Source organism: Cyrtonyx montezumae, unplaced genomic scaffold (genome assembly GCF_038088225.1).
Source record: "Cyrtonyx montezumae isolate F1298 unplaced genomic scaffold, pur_monq_1.0 scaffold_23, whole genome shotgun sequence".
NCBI classification, from domain to species: Eukaryota; Metazoa; Chordata; class Aves; order Galliformes; family Odontophoridae; genus Cyrtonyx; species Cyrtonyx montezumae.
In genome coordinates this window covers 4,767,880-4,785,203 of record NW_027071970.1, presented here as the reverse complement: position 1 = coordinate 4,785,203, position 17,324 = coordinate 4,767,880, and the positions used below count along the sequence as shown (strand labels likewise).

Genomic DNA, 17,324 nt, shown 5'->3' with positions numbered 1-17,324 from the left:
TATAAAGGTCTCAGCAGCTGCACCAAATGAGGTATAAAGGAACGCCAATATCCCAATATACCCAGGAATTCCTGCAGCTGCTTTGGTGTTGTAGGGACTGGAAATGCCTGAACTTTATCTATGACGGCATCAGGTAACACTTTGGTCTTTCCTGACCAGACTACCCCTAGAAATTTTACATACAGTCCTGGACCTTGCACTTTTTGAGGATTGATAGCCCATCCTCTTTCACTTAGGTAGGCAGTTAATGAATCTGCTGCCTCCTCTACTGCTTCCAGTGAGTCGGATGTTAACAGGAGGTCATCAATATAGTGGTATAGGTTCACATTGTTTGGTTTTCTCCAATCAACCAGGTCACGTGCCACCAAATTATGACAGTATGTTGGTGAGTGCACGTACCCCTGTGGCAAGACCTGAAAGGTCCACTGCCTGCCTCCCCACGTAAATGCAAATTGATCTTGTGATTCTTTAGCAATAGGTATGCTAAAAAACGCATTTGCTAAATCCAGGACACAATGGTAGGTTTTAATTTCCCTACTAAGAGTGCCCATTAAGGAGGCAATATTGGGTACGGCCGCATGGATGGGCGGCGTGACCTTATTCAGTTCCCTATAATCCACCATCATTCTCCATGTTCCATCCGACTTCCGTACTGGCCATATGGGGGAATTATATGGGCTGTGTGCAGGCCTTATAATACCTACATTCTCTAATTCCTGCACTGTCTTTGATATTTATTCTTGTCCCCCCGGGAGTCTGTACTGTCTTACATTCCAGCGTGGTTTCGGCAAACAAATGGGCTCATGTTTCGCATGGCCCCTCAATATTGTCCATATTGCCCGGATACTAATGTACCTCTGCCGTAGTCTGAACTCTCCCACAGTTGTCTGGAGAGCCAGACCCCATAGAATGTCTATGCCCAGGATATATTCTGGAATTGGGGCAATCAACACCTTACACTCCCGGGGCGGGAGACGCCCAACCCCCAATTTCAACCACGTCTGGGTGACTGGAATAGTCTGTCCCCCAAACCCACCAATCATCACTCTATTACCCTTAAGTTTTGTTGGGTCTCCATATATAATTGATGTTTCTGCGCCGGTATCCACTAGAGCCATCACCTTCTGCACATTTGTCCTAGACCAGAATATTGTTAGTCCTACATAGGGCCTCCGGTCACATCTGGAGGCCCTATGGGGACCAGAGTTTTCCGTTAATCCATGAACTTTGCCAGATCCAAATCTTTTGCCACAGGTGGCTCAGGCACTGTAGCCCATGACACCTGCAGATGTTGTTTCCTTCTGTTTGGTATTATAAAGTCAGCCAGATACAAGAAACACCGACAACAACCTGGAATAATTCGTACTCCCAGTTTTCTGGGAGCACTCTGAAATTTTTGATCATTCCTAAGCTATTTCCACAGCTGTAACAAAACATGGTTGGGTTGCCCATCAATTTTGGTAGACGCAACCCCAGCCCGTATGAGGTCATTGAACATAGTCTTCTGGGATACCCGTATGGGGCCTGATTGGGGTATCCGTGGAGCAGGCTTTTTAGTTTTAATAGAGAAGGCCTCAGCATCTTCCACTACACGAACATTGCGCCTGGTTCTTACGCGCTCCGTCTCCCCTAAGTCTGCCACCAACTGGGCTGCCTGCTGTATGATGGCCTCTGATGCCACCAACAGATTTAGTATGGAAACTAACATCCCGTATAGGTGGGAGGGGGCCTGCTGCAGTATCAGATCTCTCATGCCCGCTGTAAATTTCTCTGTATCGGGGCTTTCAAAAGCATCTGCGTACACAGCCTCCCTCATACCTAGTTCTCTGATGCATGTCTAGAGGACCACAAACCAGTATTGAGAGGAATATCGGCTTTGTTGGGCCATGTTAAGCGGCATGCAGCCATCAGCCAACCTATAATAGAATGGTTTTCATCATTGTAGTGGACGGCTGCATATAACCTTTGTCTCAAGGCCGGGTTTATTGTTATGGACGCTAATTTTGACATTTCTGTCCCATTCACTAAAACACTTTCAGCTCCTGCATCCCATAACCTTAGGAGCCATGATGGGATGCTTTCCCTTGGTTTTTGATGGAACCGTTGTACTAGGTCCATCAACTCATCAGCTGTATATGGACGAGCGGACACATGGAGGCAGGTTTCAGCAGGGGGCCATCGGTCAGGAGGCACCCCTGCTGGTCTATCCTGTACCTTTTTTGTTTTTTGAGTTATAATAGGTCGAATCTCAAATGGGTCCATCATAGGTGGAGTTTCAAGATCTGCCTTAGAGATCTTTTTTCCTGTCATATCTGAGTCATCCTCCTCTGATTTTTGGGTGTCTTCTACCAATATACTCCGTATTTGTCTTGGGGGGACATTTAGGCCAGGCTTTTTGGTTGTTAATGTACCCAGCTGTTGCTCAAGTTTCTCAATACGCTCTCTTAATAACTGATTTTCAGTCTCCACATTAATGTTTGCAGTATCTAATTTAAGTATGGCCATTACTAAAGGCCAAGCTACTGCAGAGGCGGCTAACCGCCACCCCTTGGAAATGAGTATGTCCTTATCTAATCCAAGAAAGTAGTCAGTCAAATAAGATGGGGAGGGAGAGGCAGTCCCTGGAACCTGCATGGGTCCTCATTTCTCAATAATGGATGCCAACCCATAGTAGAGTGACCCCATGAACCCTGGAATTAGACCAGGGATTGTCTGTTCTAGGGGGGTAATGTTCTTCCCCCTGGCCCATTTAAGCATACTCCAAATAAAGGACATGCTGAGTAAGTATGGATTATTATTACTAGAGCTGCCTGGCTCACCAAATGTGGGGTAAATAACTCCCAAGGATGGTACTCCACAAAGAGATAGTATAAGTGATAGCATATTTTAAGTAGTTTATATAAACAGTATACAAATAATACAAAAGAGAAGATGGCTCACCTTTAGGATGACAAGGCTCACAGGGGACTCCACGTGAGAGGGATCTCCAAGAAGAGATCCTTCTCTGGTGGTGGTCAGCCCTTAAATGGGGTTTGGGAGAGGTGCAGCCAGGCTCCACCCCTTCCACTCACACAGGTATATCACCTTCACCTGTGCCCCCATGGCTGACTCGGTGCTCACCTCAGGTGATCAATCAGTGGTTCAGGCTGTGATTCAGCAGTTCCCATACAAATGGGGGCGCACACACTGCATCCCCTTATATTCCTCTTGCCTTCCTGTCCTCTCCCTGTTTCTACCCACCAGGTAAGACCTATGATTAGTCCCAGTTTGCAGAACTGTTTTTTCCTCCTTGTTTTAGTTGGAAGTCTGTCTGTGCTGTGGTCTGTGTTGGTGGTTACAGTGCCTGCTGCGATGGCTGTGGTACAATGGGTGAGGTGTCTACCACATGAGCATTAGTTAAGTGGCAGTGGTGCTCAGAAAAGAACAGCTGCTCAGACCAGGCTCACGTACCTTTTCAGCTGGACCTGTAGTTTTGGGGAGGAAGCCATCTGCCTATTCTGTATTTGAGTTCCCTGAGTAAACCTGCCCTCTAGTTCAAAAGGGCAGTATGAACCAGAGCTTGCAATGCACGTCCCTCAGGAATGAGCTAAGCCAGCCAGATCAATCCTCTTTCTGGTCTTCCAGCTTGCAGGCTATCCTGAATGTCAGTAGTGAAAGAAGCAGGTTTGCCCCAAAATTCTTGAAGCTTCTGTGCTGATACCAGCAGAGAAGAACTTGTTTTCTCTAATTTGTATTGGCTTATTTGTTGAGGACAGCCTGTCACACTCTGTCCAGGAAACTCAGTAACTTGCCCTGAGTGTCTGCGTTGCTGCCACCTGACCTGTAACGGCGCTCAGTGCTGTTCTGCTGTAGCAGCTTGCCTGCAGTGCTAGGCCTGAAGAAAATAGACTGTTTATGCCATGCTGCCAACCACTTCCTCTCTTCTGCAACCTGCAGCTTACCACATCCAGCTGGCCGGGCTCCACTCTGAATAAAATAGGTCCCTCCTTGCTGCTACTTTTAGCACTGTTGGCGTAACTATAGACTCCTCCAACTTCTCCCTTATTTGTAGACAACAAACTTTATATTACGAGCATAATAAATTCCTCAGCTTCTATTCAAGTAGAAACAGAGCAGGGACAATCAAAACCAAGAGCCAAATCAGACAGACCTCAAATGGAGCTTGTTAGCAGAGCCTTTCTTGGTATGCTTTTCCCTGCAGAATCTCAAGATAAAACAGTGTATGTAAAAGCATTGTGCGAGCCAAAGCAAATGCAGGATCAGCACTTGGTGCTGTTGAAGCTCATCCCCCAGCCTTAGCACACCAACCCAGCCTGTAAGGCCACCCTACCACCAGGCAGATCAATTCCCAGTTTGGCATTACCTGCAAACTTACTGTGGGTTCACTGAATCCGCTCATCTGGGTCATCAATCAAAACACTAAAACAGGACAGGCCCCAGTACTGAGCCCAGGGAATACCACTCATGGCTGCTCACCAGCTGGATTTAACTCCATTCACCATCCCTCCAGCTGGCAGCCTGGGGCTAGGACAGGTATGCTCTTCGCTGGGTAAAGGGAGGCTGACAGCTTCTCCAGGATAACAGCCCCTTTCATGATCCCATGCTGTCTGGGCCTGATTCCCAAGTTGTCCCACGCATACCATGTGATCTCACTCAAGACAATCTCTTCCATATCCTCCCCTGGCACAGAGGGGATGTTGACAGGTCTGTCGTTCCCTGGACCCTCCTTATGACTCTTCTTGTAGATGGGAGGCCCATTGGCAAGTCTCCAGTTCTCCGGGACCTCTCCAGTTGATCAGGAACACCGAAGGATGGTGGAAAGCTGCTTGGCAATCACCTCCGCCAGCTCCCTCAGCATCCTTGGGTGGACCCCACCCAGCCCCATGGACTCCCGACAGTCCAGATGGAATGAAAACGTCTCTAAACACTTCCATCTGAATCATGAGGGGTTTATTCTGCTCCCCATCCCAGACTTCCAATCAGGAGGAAGAGTACACTGAGGATAATTGGTCTGACTTTTAAAGACAGATGTAAAAGAGGCACTGAGAACCTCAGTCTTTTCCTTATCCTCAGTGGGTCATGTTCCCTGCCATATCCAGTAAAGGATGGAGATTCTCCATGGCCCTTCTTTTACTGTTAGCATATTTGTAAAAAAGTTGTTATTCTCTATTACTACAGCCTCGCCTTGCTGTTGGTTTTTATCATGGAGATAAAGCATCTCGTCCTTGTACTTTGCCTCCTGCTGTCCCTCCACTTCCCCCACCTGGTTAATTTGTGTCATTTGATCTTAGCTGGTTCCAGGTCCCAGGCTGAGAGCCCCGAGAGCAGCCCTCTCTGTCTGCCAAACCCAACAGGTTGTGCAAGAGTTTTGCCTGTCTCAGTGCAATGTTCATTGTCTGCTCCCCTTTGAGCTGAATATGGAGAGAGGCTACACGTCCTGTGACAGCTTAACGTGCCATTCTGATTCACTTTCCTCAATCCTTGCCAGGAGCTATTTGGAAATAAGTGAGAGCCTGTGATTTCTAGAGTAAAATCATGCTGGGATACACAGCATCAGAGGAATCTACAAAAAACAGATGCGCATCCCAAGACATTTTCAAAATTGTTAAGAAATACAATGCAAAATCTACTGCTTTTATTGACAGCCTGCAAGTACAGGGGGGAAAAACTTCCTTTGAGGTGATGGAACTAAATGAAAATAATGTGCTATAAACCCAGTGAAGAATAATGCAATAAAATGCCATGTAACATGATTAGATTAAAAGTCTCTCTTTGATTGTGTGGGCAATGCAGTGCAGTCAGCAACAGCAGAAAGACACATGAACAGAATGTTTCCAGGAGGCATGGGAAAAGCCCTTGGGAGCACAGAGGCTCCTCTGAAGCATGAGTTAAAAAAGGGGGGAAACTGATCCTACATTGCTCCTCTTGCTACCCACCACTGGGATCAGTGAGCACTTCTCAGTTGTATTTAAGATGAGGGGTTTGCAATCATTTTAAACGCACAACTCTTTCACCTGTGCAGAGCCACATTCATTTTTCCTTTCCTACTCCTGTAGCATTTGATATTTTCTCACTCTGAAGGAGCTTGGCAGAACTCAAGCACCTGCCACCAGCCTTCATCTTGTGTTTCTGCTGCATGCAGACACCCCATAGGGTAACGTATCCTGAATGAGAACCAAAGCATATAGAGAGCCCTTCTCAAAGTAGTCAGGCCAAGAAACAAAAAAATAATCTTACAGTGTGGTCCTAAGTCTGAAGAATTCCTCTGAAAAATCCATGTGTGGTACTGTGGACTCAGTGTCAGGACACAGCTTATTCAAAAGGCACTCAGAGATGTTCCCATTCATAAGGAATTGTCAGAGCAGCAGTTCTGGAAAACGCTACGAAATAAAGTACCCGAGAGTATTCCAGTTTTTGATTTACTCGAGCAGAGAGCTCACTGCTCCGCGCAAGTGAAACAACACCGTCCCCCAGCTCCCTCTATTCGAGGTCCTAAAGGTTTGAGTGGGACAAAAGGACTGCGTGGGACAAAAGGACTGCGTGGGACAAAAGGACTGCGTGGGACAAAAGGACTGCGTGGGACAAAAGGACTGCGTGGGACAAAAGGACTGCGTGGGACACGTGAGCACAGCGCTGATAAGGAGGTGTCAGAGCGCTGAGCTGGGTCTGACCGCGGGTGACTTTGCTGTGCTCGGTTCGGCCACTGTGTCAGTGTCACAGACTGTACCGCACCCACAGCACATCGCCGTCCCCGAGTCGCTCAGCTGCGAAGCGCGGCGGGGCAGGGCTCGAGGTCAGCCTGACCTTAATCCTGCATGAGAAACAAGGAGAAAGCAGTGTCACCGGTGTGCGCGGTGGCCGAGCGGCCAGCTGCGGGGCCGAGACCCGGTGGGGGAGGGAGGACCCGGTGGGGAAGGGCCCTCCCCGGAGCTGAGCCGCCGTCACTGCCCCGCACCGCTCCTTTCCCAAAGCGGGCCAGGCGCGCGGTGCCAGCAGCATTTCCTTTCCCGGCCTCGGCGCAACCCGTGATGTCCCGGCACGGGAGCACCTCCTCCCCGTGCTCCGGGACGGCTCCGCGGCGGGGGCCCCTCCGGCAAATCGCAGCCTGCGGCTCTCGGGAGCCGCTCCCCGCGGTCAGGGCTCGGCGCCCCGGGGCTGCCCGCCGCGTCCCCGCCCGGGGGAGGGCACGGCCGGCACAGCTCAGCCCCCGCCCGTCCGCTCGGGGCGGCTCCGTCCGCAGAGCGTCCCCGCGGAGCCGGGCGGCGGCAGCATGGGGCTGGAGCTGTACCTGGACCTGCTCTCGCAGCCCTGCCGCTCCATCTACATCTTCGCCCGGAGCAACAACATCCCCTTCGAGTTCAAGCACGTGGAGCTCTTCAAAGGTGAGGAGGAGTGCGGGCCGGGCGGGGCCGGGGGTCGGAGCCCCGCGCTCAGCGTTCCTCTCTCGGCAGACTCGGTGCTGGGGAAGAAGCCGGCGGCGGCGGCGGCGGAGGTGGGCGGCGCGGAGCGGCCCCGCACAGGTGAGCGCCCGGGGAGGTGTGAGGGTCGCGGTCCGTGCTGTGCCTGGGACCCCGGGAGGAGGAGCCGGGCGGTGGGACCGGGTGCTTGGCCGCCGTGGGATGGAGGAGCGCTGCCCTGCCTCTCCGCACTGCTCCGTCCAGGGGCTCTGCAGATCGGCCGGTGGTGGAATCGTGGTGAGCCGACCCCGCGGTGTGTTCCGGATGGATGGATGGAGGTGAAAGGGTCCGCTCTCTGTAAGGGGAGGGAGGCAGCGTCGGTGCGTAGGGACACTCAGTATCAACGGGAGGAAGCACGTGAAATCATAGGGTGGTTTGGAGTCGGAAAGGACCCCCGAAGGACATCTGTTCCCACTGCCCGCAGTGCACAGGGACACGCGCAGCTCCAGCAGTGCTCACAGCCCTGACCGTGGGTGTCTGCAGGAACGGGACAGACAGCAGCACCTCTCTGTGCACCCTGTGCCAGTGCCTCACCACGTCCGTGCAACATCTCCCTCATATCCAATCTAAAGCTCCCTTTTTTCAGTTTGAAACAGTTTCCCCTTGTCCTATCACAATGGACCCTGCTAAAGAATCTGTCCCTTCTTTCTTACAGCCCCTTTAGATACTGGAAGGCTGCTTTCTTCTCACCCCAGAGCCTTCTCCTCTCCAGGCTGCACAGCCCCTCGGACGGTTCTCTTAGGGAGGTGTTCCATCCGTCATTTTTGTGTCCCCCTTTGGATGTGCTCTCATAGGTTCATGTTTCTCCTGTACCCCTCACCTGGATGCAGTACTCCAGGCGAGGTCTCACCAGCCCAGAGCCGAGGAAAAGGATTACCTCCCTCGACCTACTGACCATGCATCTTCTGATGCAGCCATCTGGAAACTGGCAAAATGCAGGAGCTAGTGGAGGTGGGAGATCGCATACTTACAGGGGTGTGCAGGGATGCAGAGCTCGGAGGAGACTTTTCTGGGGTTGTACTCGTGTAGTACAGCGTCCCATCCTGCCTGGGCAGCCATAGGACAGGTGGCAAGGCCACACACTGAACCTGCTGCCAGCCTGCAAGCTCTGCTTGGGCTGTGGAGGGGGAAGGACGAGCTCGTCAGGTGCTGTGTGGCTTTAAGCACGCACCCTGCAGCCCTCCTGAGCACAGTGTTTGGGCCACGGAGCTCTGGTTCCCAGAGCTGCCTCATAGCCATGCTGCGGCTATTTTTGTGGATCCCCAAGGAATGTTCCTCCAGCCATTTCTAGCAAATTAGTCACAGTGACAGTGACTGCTCTGGGAACGGTGTACTTAGAAACATTCAGCTGTTCAGACTTGTCCAGCTGTATAAGAAGACTACTGAACGTTTGCATATTGTATTTTCCAAGTAAATAGTTGGTTATTTTTGTAGCCTAAGGTAAAGCACAGTACTTGGAAATCCTTGGCTGAAGAGATTATTAGGCAGGGATGTGATTGGCAAACAAAACATCTTTTTTTCGTATTTCTTTTGTGGAATTTTATCTGCTTCTCTTGACACCATCAGTAAATGTTCCCTACGTCTTTCCTTTTGACAGTGTACATTCTAACTGAAGTTATTCCTCTACAAAGCTCAACAAATGCACAGTGTGTATATATACACACACATACATATACTTATCTATCTTTATATATGCATATATACCCCTGTTTGTATACTAATTACTGTTACTAATTACACCAGATGTTAAACAGAACTGTAAGTCAAAGGAATGTCACAGGATCAGTATAGATAGGCCACATGAACAAAAAGATGAGTTCTGCTTGCTGGGAAAGGCACAGTATTAAAGTCTGCTGAACTAATACAAATACTGGTCTCTGTATTAATAAACCACGGGTCCCACTGGAACAGCCTGGAATCACTGCTGATACCAAAGCTTGTATCAGTTTGTAGCTCAGGGCTTTTTTGCCTGTATGAACCAAAGGAAATGAGATGCTATCTCTGGGCTGCAGGTGCAGTCTCTGTAACAAATGCTGACCTGCTCCCAGAAGAAACATATGTTAATATTCCTGTTAGAACTGCTACACCATGAAAACAGGCTGAAATCTGATTCAGGCTGCCCTGACCCACTGCTTACTTCTCATATCACTGTTTCTCAATTGCTTGCTACCCTGGATAATAAACAAACAGTAGATTGTAACAGCCAGCCAGCTAGGTCCAGGAACTGACTGCTCGTTATTTGTAAAAGCCACTGACTTGTGATTTGATACTGCATTTTTTCTAAAGACCCCCTGATCTCTACAAACCTTGCCCAAGCTGGTGTGCTGACCACCAGCCGTTGGAGCCCCTCTAAATGCACAGGCTCAGGCACCTTCCAGAGCAGCTCCTGGGATAACAAGAGGTGTACACAGTTTTCCACGAAGACTTTTTGTAATATAAATCATAGACAAAAAGTCCCTTGTACTTTGCCAACTGGCTAGGAGTGTTTTTGAATGTTCAGGTTTCTCAGTGGGTCTGTTACCTCACCCTGCCAAGCTCTAATTCTTAAGAAACTCTTTATTCTGGTCTTTTGTACGCTGCTGCCTGCTTCTGCTCTGCTCATGGAACTTCAGCTTGAGGGCATCGTCACTGCAGGAGGCTAGAGACATTGCCCACATGAGAATTGGTTTGAATCCCTTCAGACAGCAGATGGATGTGAACCTCGTTCTCCAGTGAAGCTACCTGTGTTAAGCTCTTCCCTTAGAAGTGAGGTAGGGGCTAGTCAGCTAGCAGTGACAAAAGGGCAGTAATGTTTGCTCTCTTTGGTCTGTCTCACGTGAAGTCAGTGCTGGGAAGGCAGTCAGAGGCTTTGCTGTGTTCTGTAACTTGCAATGCAGGAATCTTTCATTCTCCCCCATCTCCCACAGCCAGCTGTAAATAAACTTAGTAGTTCAAAGACTTTCTACTGCTTGGATTCTCCATTAATGCACATGCTGCCACCACCTTCTGGATGGCAGCAAATAGTTCTTGGGGATATAGAACGTTGTTAGTTAACACCACTTTGATTTTCTTTCTTTTTTTCTTTCTGGGTAAAGGGGTTTTTGTATGAAAACTCCTGCTGGTCATACTGGTTTGATTTGAACAGGATTTGCGCCCTGGCACGTCTCGTTATAGAAAGCATTTAAGACAAACAAAGTAAACAAAGCCCTCCAATCTTTTCTTTTTGTTCCTGGCCTTTTATACAATCCCACGGCATTTAACTGCTGACTTACAAGTTCAGTGCCTTCTGTGAGAAATTGAAATCTTGATTAGATAGCAGCTATTAATACCTTCAAACACCAAGTGACTGGAGTTTGAGCTCTTCTGTGGGATGGCTTCTTCCTCTTCTGCTTTCCTGACAGAGGAGGTTGAAATGCTGGCTTATTGCTGGGAGAAATGCAGAATAGAGGTGTTACAGCTTCTGTGACCCTGCTGAATGTCCATGGTGGCAGAATGAGTTACTTTGCAAGTTCACTGTTATATTGCTGGTAGTCGTGTTTTTCTCATCTCAGCAAGAGCTCCACTGCATGTCTACGGAGGGATCAGCTCTGCTGACAATGTTTGCTTTCTTTGGGAATGATTGATTTCCTCTGCTCTTTGGAGACAAACAAGGGAAAGATTCTGCTCCATGAGTCCTATAAGCCACCCGGGTTGTCTTTGATTAATTAGCCACTGCAGTGATCTCCGAGCACAAAGCTTTTAAATTGCCTTTCATTGTGATGCCATTCCAGCTTGAGTCAGCCATGTTAACAAACTGGAGGAAAATGACTTTCTTTGGTGTTGTATGTTGGAAAAGGAACGGGAGAAGCATCCGTTTGCCCTCATTGGGGTGCTCTGCATGCAAACTCAGCATTTCCAGACCACACTTTGTGCTTATCTTCATCCTAAGTCTTTTTTTCCCCGTATTTCTAAAGTCATGGGACACGGTTTTCAGGTCAAGTTATTGTTTTCAGTACCAATATCTTCACTGTGTTTTCTAAATGCCTCATTGGAAATGATTTTTCAGAAAGTGTTGCAAGTAGTGCTGATACCAAAATCAAACAACTGAATTCCTGTGTAGAAATGAACTGCTCCATGCTGTGTGACGAGCCTGAGCAGGCTGCAGGCTATAGATGGCTTTTACACTGACTCTTCAACTTCAATTTCACAGTATGATATAGGAAAAAAAAACCCAACAGCTGAGTTAACAGATTTTTGAGTTTGTTATGATTCATTGGCTGATACTGTTCTAACTTCTGTCTTGTCTATTTGTGTTCTTAGGGCCATCAAATAGTGAAGAGGATGGCAAAATCAGCCTCTTGAAGAAAGTACCAGCACTGAAGGACGGAGACTTCACCCTAGCAGAATGGTAAGAACTCAATCCTCACAGTTCCTTGGATACCAGTAATATGAATAGTGTTTAGGAGGTGTCATTCCCTCTGAATGACTCAGAACCGTTATGAATAGGAAAGATTAATGATCTCCTTTGACATTTCAGCTCCTTTGTTCCTGAGAATTTAGGTATCAGTATGCACATTTATGATAAGCAGTTAAAGGAGTGTGTAATTTCAGGTGGACGTGACCCATACGTGGAGATAAACAAGTTGAAGTTGTTAAAAAGATGCTCCTTTGACAGGAACTTCTGTAATTATGGATGTTCAGCTGCCCACTAGGTCTATACATCTGTTTACGGAGAAGCAAGCATTTTCTGCCTAAGCTGATGTTGCAAGAGCTTGCTTACTCCACTATCTGCCTTATTTCTCAATCTGAAGAGGTTAACATTGTCAACTCATATATATGTCCTGACTTCATGAAAATATTATTGTGGTGATATTTTTGTATTTCTAATGTTTTGCCCTCCAAAGAGCACTGCACAGACTGAGAAGGTTTCCACAGTTTCATACCTGGTAACCTTATATACCTTGTCTGTCTTGGTTATATGTAATACTATAACCTCATTTACTCTATTTCCATTTTCTGTTTGAATTATCTTTCACCATGTAAACAAATCAGCTGGCTTAACTGATCTTTGTCTGAATGCACTTACCTCAAATTAGGGTTATAAACATATCTGGGAATTGTTTAAAGTGTATAAAACACTTCAAAAATTACAGAACTACTTTTATTTGTTTGACTTAATTGTAAAGGCCATTGTAAAACTCTGGTCTGAGGTAAAAGCATTCTGCAGCACTCCAGGACCACTTTTTTGTCTCGTTTATGTCTGAGCAGCACTGCCATTCTGCTGTATTTGAGTCGAAAGTACAACACTCCTGACCACTGGTACCCATCAGACATTAAAAAGCGGGCCCAGGTAGATGAATACCTCTCATGGCATCACGCTAACATCCGGGCTAATGCTCCTAAGACCATGTGGATCAAGGTAAGGAGACTGGATATTAAGGTGAGAGCAAAATGATGCACCCCTGGCTGAATACTGAACACACTTAGTACAGAAAGAGTTTGTCACAATGAAATAACAAATCTAAGGCATTCCTAGCTGAGAGGAGCTGCCAGAGAGCTATTTGCTCAACATCAGGGTCTGGCAGAAGCAACTTTGGCAATTTTGTGGTGTTTTTTGTTTTGTTTTGTTTTCTTGTTTGTTTGTTTCCTTAAAGTAGGTCTGATACAGAAGGCCTCAAAGCCCCACTGACTTTTATTGCCTGGATCTGTGAACAAATATGTAACAGACTGGGTATTGCCTCCAAGAGCCACCCCCTCCCTGCGCAGCTGTGCAGAGTGTGCACACAGACATTTTGCTTCTTTGGCAAGTGTGCACTTTGTTGCTGGAAACTGAAAGGTTTGTGTTCACACATCAGGTCGCTGTAGTCCCACCAGGGTGGAAATCCAAACGAGATTTCTGCTTCCAGAATGCTTACATACTCCTTTGAAATGAGCTCAGGAATAGGTACAATAGAGATATAGGGAGAATGGCAGTATCTTTTTATTCAATGTGGTCAATTTACATTTAGGTAAAATTAATGGGATCACCCTGAGGCAGAAGATCATTTAGTATCAAATGATTCTGCTGGACAACTCGTCAAGAAAGCTAATACAACTATCCTTAGAGAAGCCCAGCTGCAAATATAGCCCTGCAAGCAGGATTGTAACAGAGAATTTAAGAGGAAATAAGGGTTGCCAGTAAGAAGATAGGAACTTCACTCTTCCAGTGTAAAGTCCACCCTTGTTTATGCCTAACAAAATGTATCAGGGCTTATTTAGATTTTCTGTTTTATTAACATTTGATATTTTGGCAAGAGAGTCTAGAGGAGCAGCACAAATATGAGTCAGATTCCAACAAACATGAGTTTCTTCAAATCTCTGCAGGCTGTTATTGCAGTGCTCCAAGAGAAGGAGATCCATCTTGTTGCTGCTGCTAGTTAGATAACTCAAATATAGGGAAGTCATCAGAAAAAGCTGAAAATTTGGAAACTTAGAAAGCCACTGTGTAACAGAAGGCATGTTTGCTAGTTTTGTGAGAAGACAAACTGCCCCGAGACACAGAAAAGGAGATACCATTTCATAATGGCTATACCCGGAGATCCCATCATTCATAATTGGAAACATTTAGGAAAACTGGCCATGAATTTTCTGATGACACAGACTCTAAATGTACTTGGCAAAAAAAAAGGCTTGGATTAGGCAATCACAACATGAATTTGTTGAGTATACTAGCAGTAAATTGAAAGTCTATCTACTCCCACTGGTGGAAAATTCTATCTTTCTTTTTCCTAAAAATAAATTGTATTTTTTAGCTGTCATAGATAGAGGTAGCATAGTTACGACATACTGGTGGCTCTGATGGCATATACACCTCTGTGAATGGTGACAAATCTCACTGAAAGTCTACTACATCCTGTGCCAGCAAGTCTTTGGAGACAAAGACTGTGCTTATGATTACTCTGTCTGGAAACATTTCTAATGGTATAATCAATGATTCTTGGAAGGCTTCAGAGTGATGTAAAAATGGCACTTATCCACTCTGCCCTCCTGGCAGCTGCTTCTCTGCCAGCTAGACACTCCTTACCACAACCACCACCATGACCTGCTCCCATCACCCAGCAGGATTGCAGGTGCCCACCTCCAGCAGCCAGTTACACCACAGCATGGATGTGTGTTGAACCAGGGAACCGAGTGGCAGTGACTACAACAGAGATCTGTCTTCCCAGGAGCTGTTGCCCACTTTAATTTTGCAGCCCACTGAGACAGCATAGGAAGACATAATGCCAGGCACAAATCCCTGCTGAATCCTTGGTTTCTTTCTGTGCCTTTCTACTTGTTAGCTGGAGGTTACTTTTACTGTGGATCAGCCCCTTTAGACTTCTCACGTGCACTTTGTCCATGAGCTCTTTGAAACTGCAGCAGCCTACGAAGCTGTAACATCATCCTCTCTTTCAGCTTTGCTGCAGGATCGCTGGCAGTCAACAGTACCTCATGAGGTACGACTTAATGAGTACCACTGGATCTATGAGAAGACAGCTGACCATGCTCGATGCCCATTCTCTCCTCAGGTGCTGATTCCCCTCTTCACAGGGCAACCACTGCCATCAGAGAAGCTCCAGGAGGTTATGGAGGGGCTGTCCACTTCCCTGAAGCAATTTGAGGAGAGGTTCCTGCAGGACAAGGCTTTTATCATCGGGAGCGAGATTTCCTTGGCAGATCTTGTGGCCATTGTGGAGCTGATGCAAGTGAGTTCTGGACTATGGTAATGAAGGCTCAGCACAAGGAAAAACACGCTGCTGGGCAGGGAGGGATGCAGCATGTGGTAACACTTCGTTAGGAGTAAGGGCATATCTCAGCACAACTAAGACAATGGATAGAAGGCAGCAGTGGGTTCAGAAAATTGGTGGTTGTTTTTTTTTTAAAGAACAAACTGGCTGCAACAGGTCTCTTTTGGTTTTCTTCCCTAACAGAACGTTTTCCTGTTTCATCCTGATTTTATTTTTGACCTCTAGAGATAGAGATAATGTATAAAACTTTATGGGCTCCTCCCCTGTCTTTCTCCTACCTGTACCTGCACTTACATTCTTGATGCCCATTGTCTGGCAAAGAGAGGGTTGCTCAGTGCCTCACTGTTTGTTGCTCTCTGGTTTTCTGCAGCCTGTTGGAGTTGGTTGTGACATCTTTGAAGACAGACCCAGGCTGATGGAGTGGCGCAGGCGGGTGGAGGAAGCTGTGGGGAAAGAGCTTTTCTTCCAAGCCCACGAGATGATCCTGAATGTCAAAGAACTGAGCAACATTCAGATTGATCCACAGCTGAAAGAGCACCTGGCACCTGTGTTGATGAAGATGTTGAAATGAATTAACCGATGTTATTACTTTTCCTGCCCTTATTTTTTTTTAACTTCTGTGGTCTGCAGCTCTACACCTAACTGGAAAAAACACTGTACCTCTTATGTACTATTGCGAGATGTCCTCCCCAGCTTCACTAAGCCTTCCCTGCATCTTTGGGGGAGTGGAGCTGGGGAAGTTTTAAGACCTGAAACATTAAATTTGTATGAAAGGCTGAGGCCCTATGGGTCCCTTCACACATGCATCTGGGTTATATTTTAGTGTCACTCAGAAATGTTAGAGACATGAATAGTATTTCCTGAAAAATTTGAGCCAGCCTGCAAACTGGAACATGAGAGAACGGCCTAGGATGGGGATCATTGTTTTCATGTGTTTTGTAACATTTGTAGCTCCTTCCTAAGTGGCAAGCACAGCAAGGGTACCTGATCCTCACCTTCCCAGCATGCCTCTAGGCATAAATGAGTATGGAACAAAGCTACAGGTAGTCAAAAAAGTGAAAAAAAGAGACTTCTTATTTTCTTTCATGATTTTTAATCTAATTTTCTCATTGCTGGAGTGCACTGCTTGGCCACCCATCTACATTCCATACTTCTGTTTGCCTTTAAGGTCCTGTGAGAAGTTCTGTCACATTCGTCTACAACTGTGAATCACTGTAATTCTTTAACCACTGCTCCCCTCTTTTCAAAGCTGGGTTTCTTAGCCACTTGGTCTGTGAGTACATGTGTGGAGGGGCAGTTCTTGGGAGGTCTGTGTAGTAAAGACCGAGCAACTTCAGAAAGCTGAGGGTGGCCACAGCCTTCAAATAACTGCCTACTTGAATCCTCTGTTGATATTTTTTAAGGAATACTCTGAACAAATGCATTCACGGTGACTTCTGTAAAGAGATATGTCTGCAGTCAAATTGCTTTTTTTCTGTGGTAATAATGCAATTCACATTCCTCCTAGAAAATGGAGAGGAGGAATAAATCTAGACATGCTCTTCGGAGATTGTTTGGGATGGAAGTTCACCAAGCTGAAGTAATAAGGGAGATTTTGTGGCATTGAGCAACACACGCATCACAATAAAAGGGCAGAGAGTGGTTTTGGAGCTTCAAGGCTCTTTTTCTTGGTTATTTCTGATTTCTGAGTCGTAGCTCAAGTGGGAAACCCTCTGCAGCACAATTTAGAAGCAAAATAGGCATTTCTAGTTTTTTCATCTGAAAACAGCAAATAGCAAAGGATGCAAAAACTGTTGGAATATGTACATCTCATACTTCCATTCACATCTAGCTGTTGCCTTTGAAATCCTTGCCCAGAAAATAATTTGGAAATTATGTCTCTCAGGAACTGCACAGCTTCTTCTCTTTCAGTCCTGACATGTCTTGGCTACTCACAGTTCTGCTGTTAAGTACCATACAACTTGATACGTTTTAGTGTTTTTTCTTTAAAATTTTACTTCTAGGTATACGGATGTATGCAGAGCCTGGGGAGATCTATAAATTCCCCATGTGGAAAGAAAATTTTATTATATATTTGAGCTTTCAGTAATAGTAAATTTCATTTTTTGTTCTCTGTAAGGAACTGAAGGACCTGACTGAAGGC

The 17,324-nt window shown here is 46.6% G+C and overlaps 1 protein-coding gene across 2 annotated transcripts; it reads left to right on the top strand.

Moving 5' to 3' along the window:
* Positions 1-7,199: 7,199 nt before the first annotated feature.
* Positions 7,200-16,830, top strand: LOC136050215 (glutathione S-transferase theta-1). Of its 2 annotated transcripts, XM_065738938.1 has the most exons (6): positions 7,200-7,382; positions 7,452-7,520; positions 11,736-11,823; positions 12,684-12,834; positions 14,963-15,139; positions 15,552-16,830. In XM_065738938.1, the coding sequence occupies exons 1-6, from the start codon at positions 7,271-7,273 to the stop codon at positions 15,750-15,752; spliced, it is 798 nt and encodes a 265-aa protein (XP_065595010.1). In that variant the 5' UTR covers positions 7,200-7,270; the 3' UTR covers positions 15,753-16,830. The 2 variants fall into 2 exon arrangements, with proteins under 2 accessions (XP_065595010.1, XP_065595011.1); XM_065738939.1 differs by lacking the exon at positions 7,452-7,520 and having other exon boundaries at positions 7,204-7,382.
* Positions 16,831-17,324: the final 494 nt, after the last annotated feature.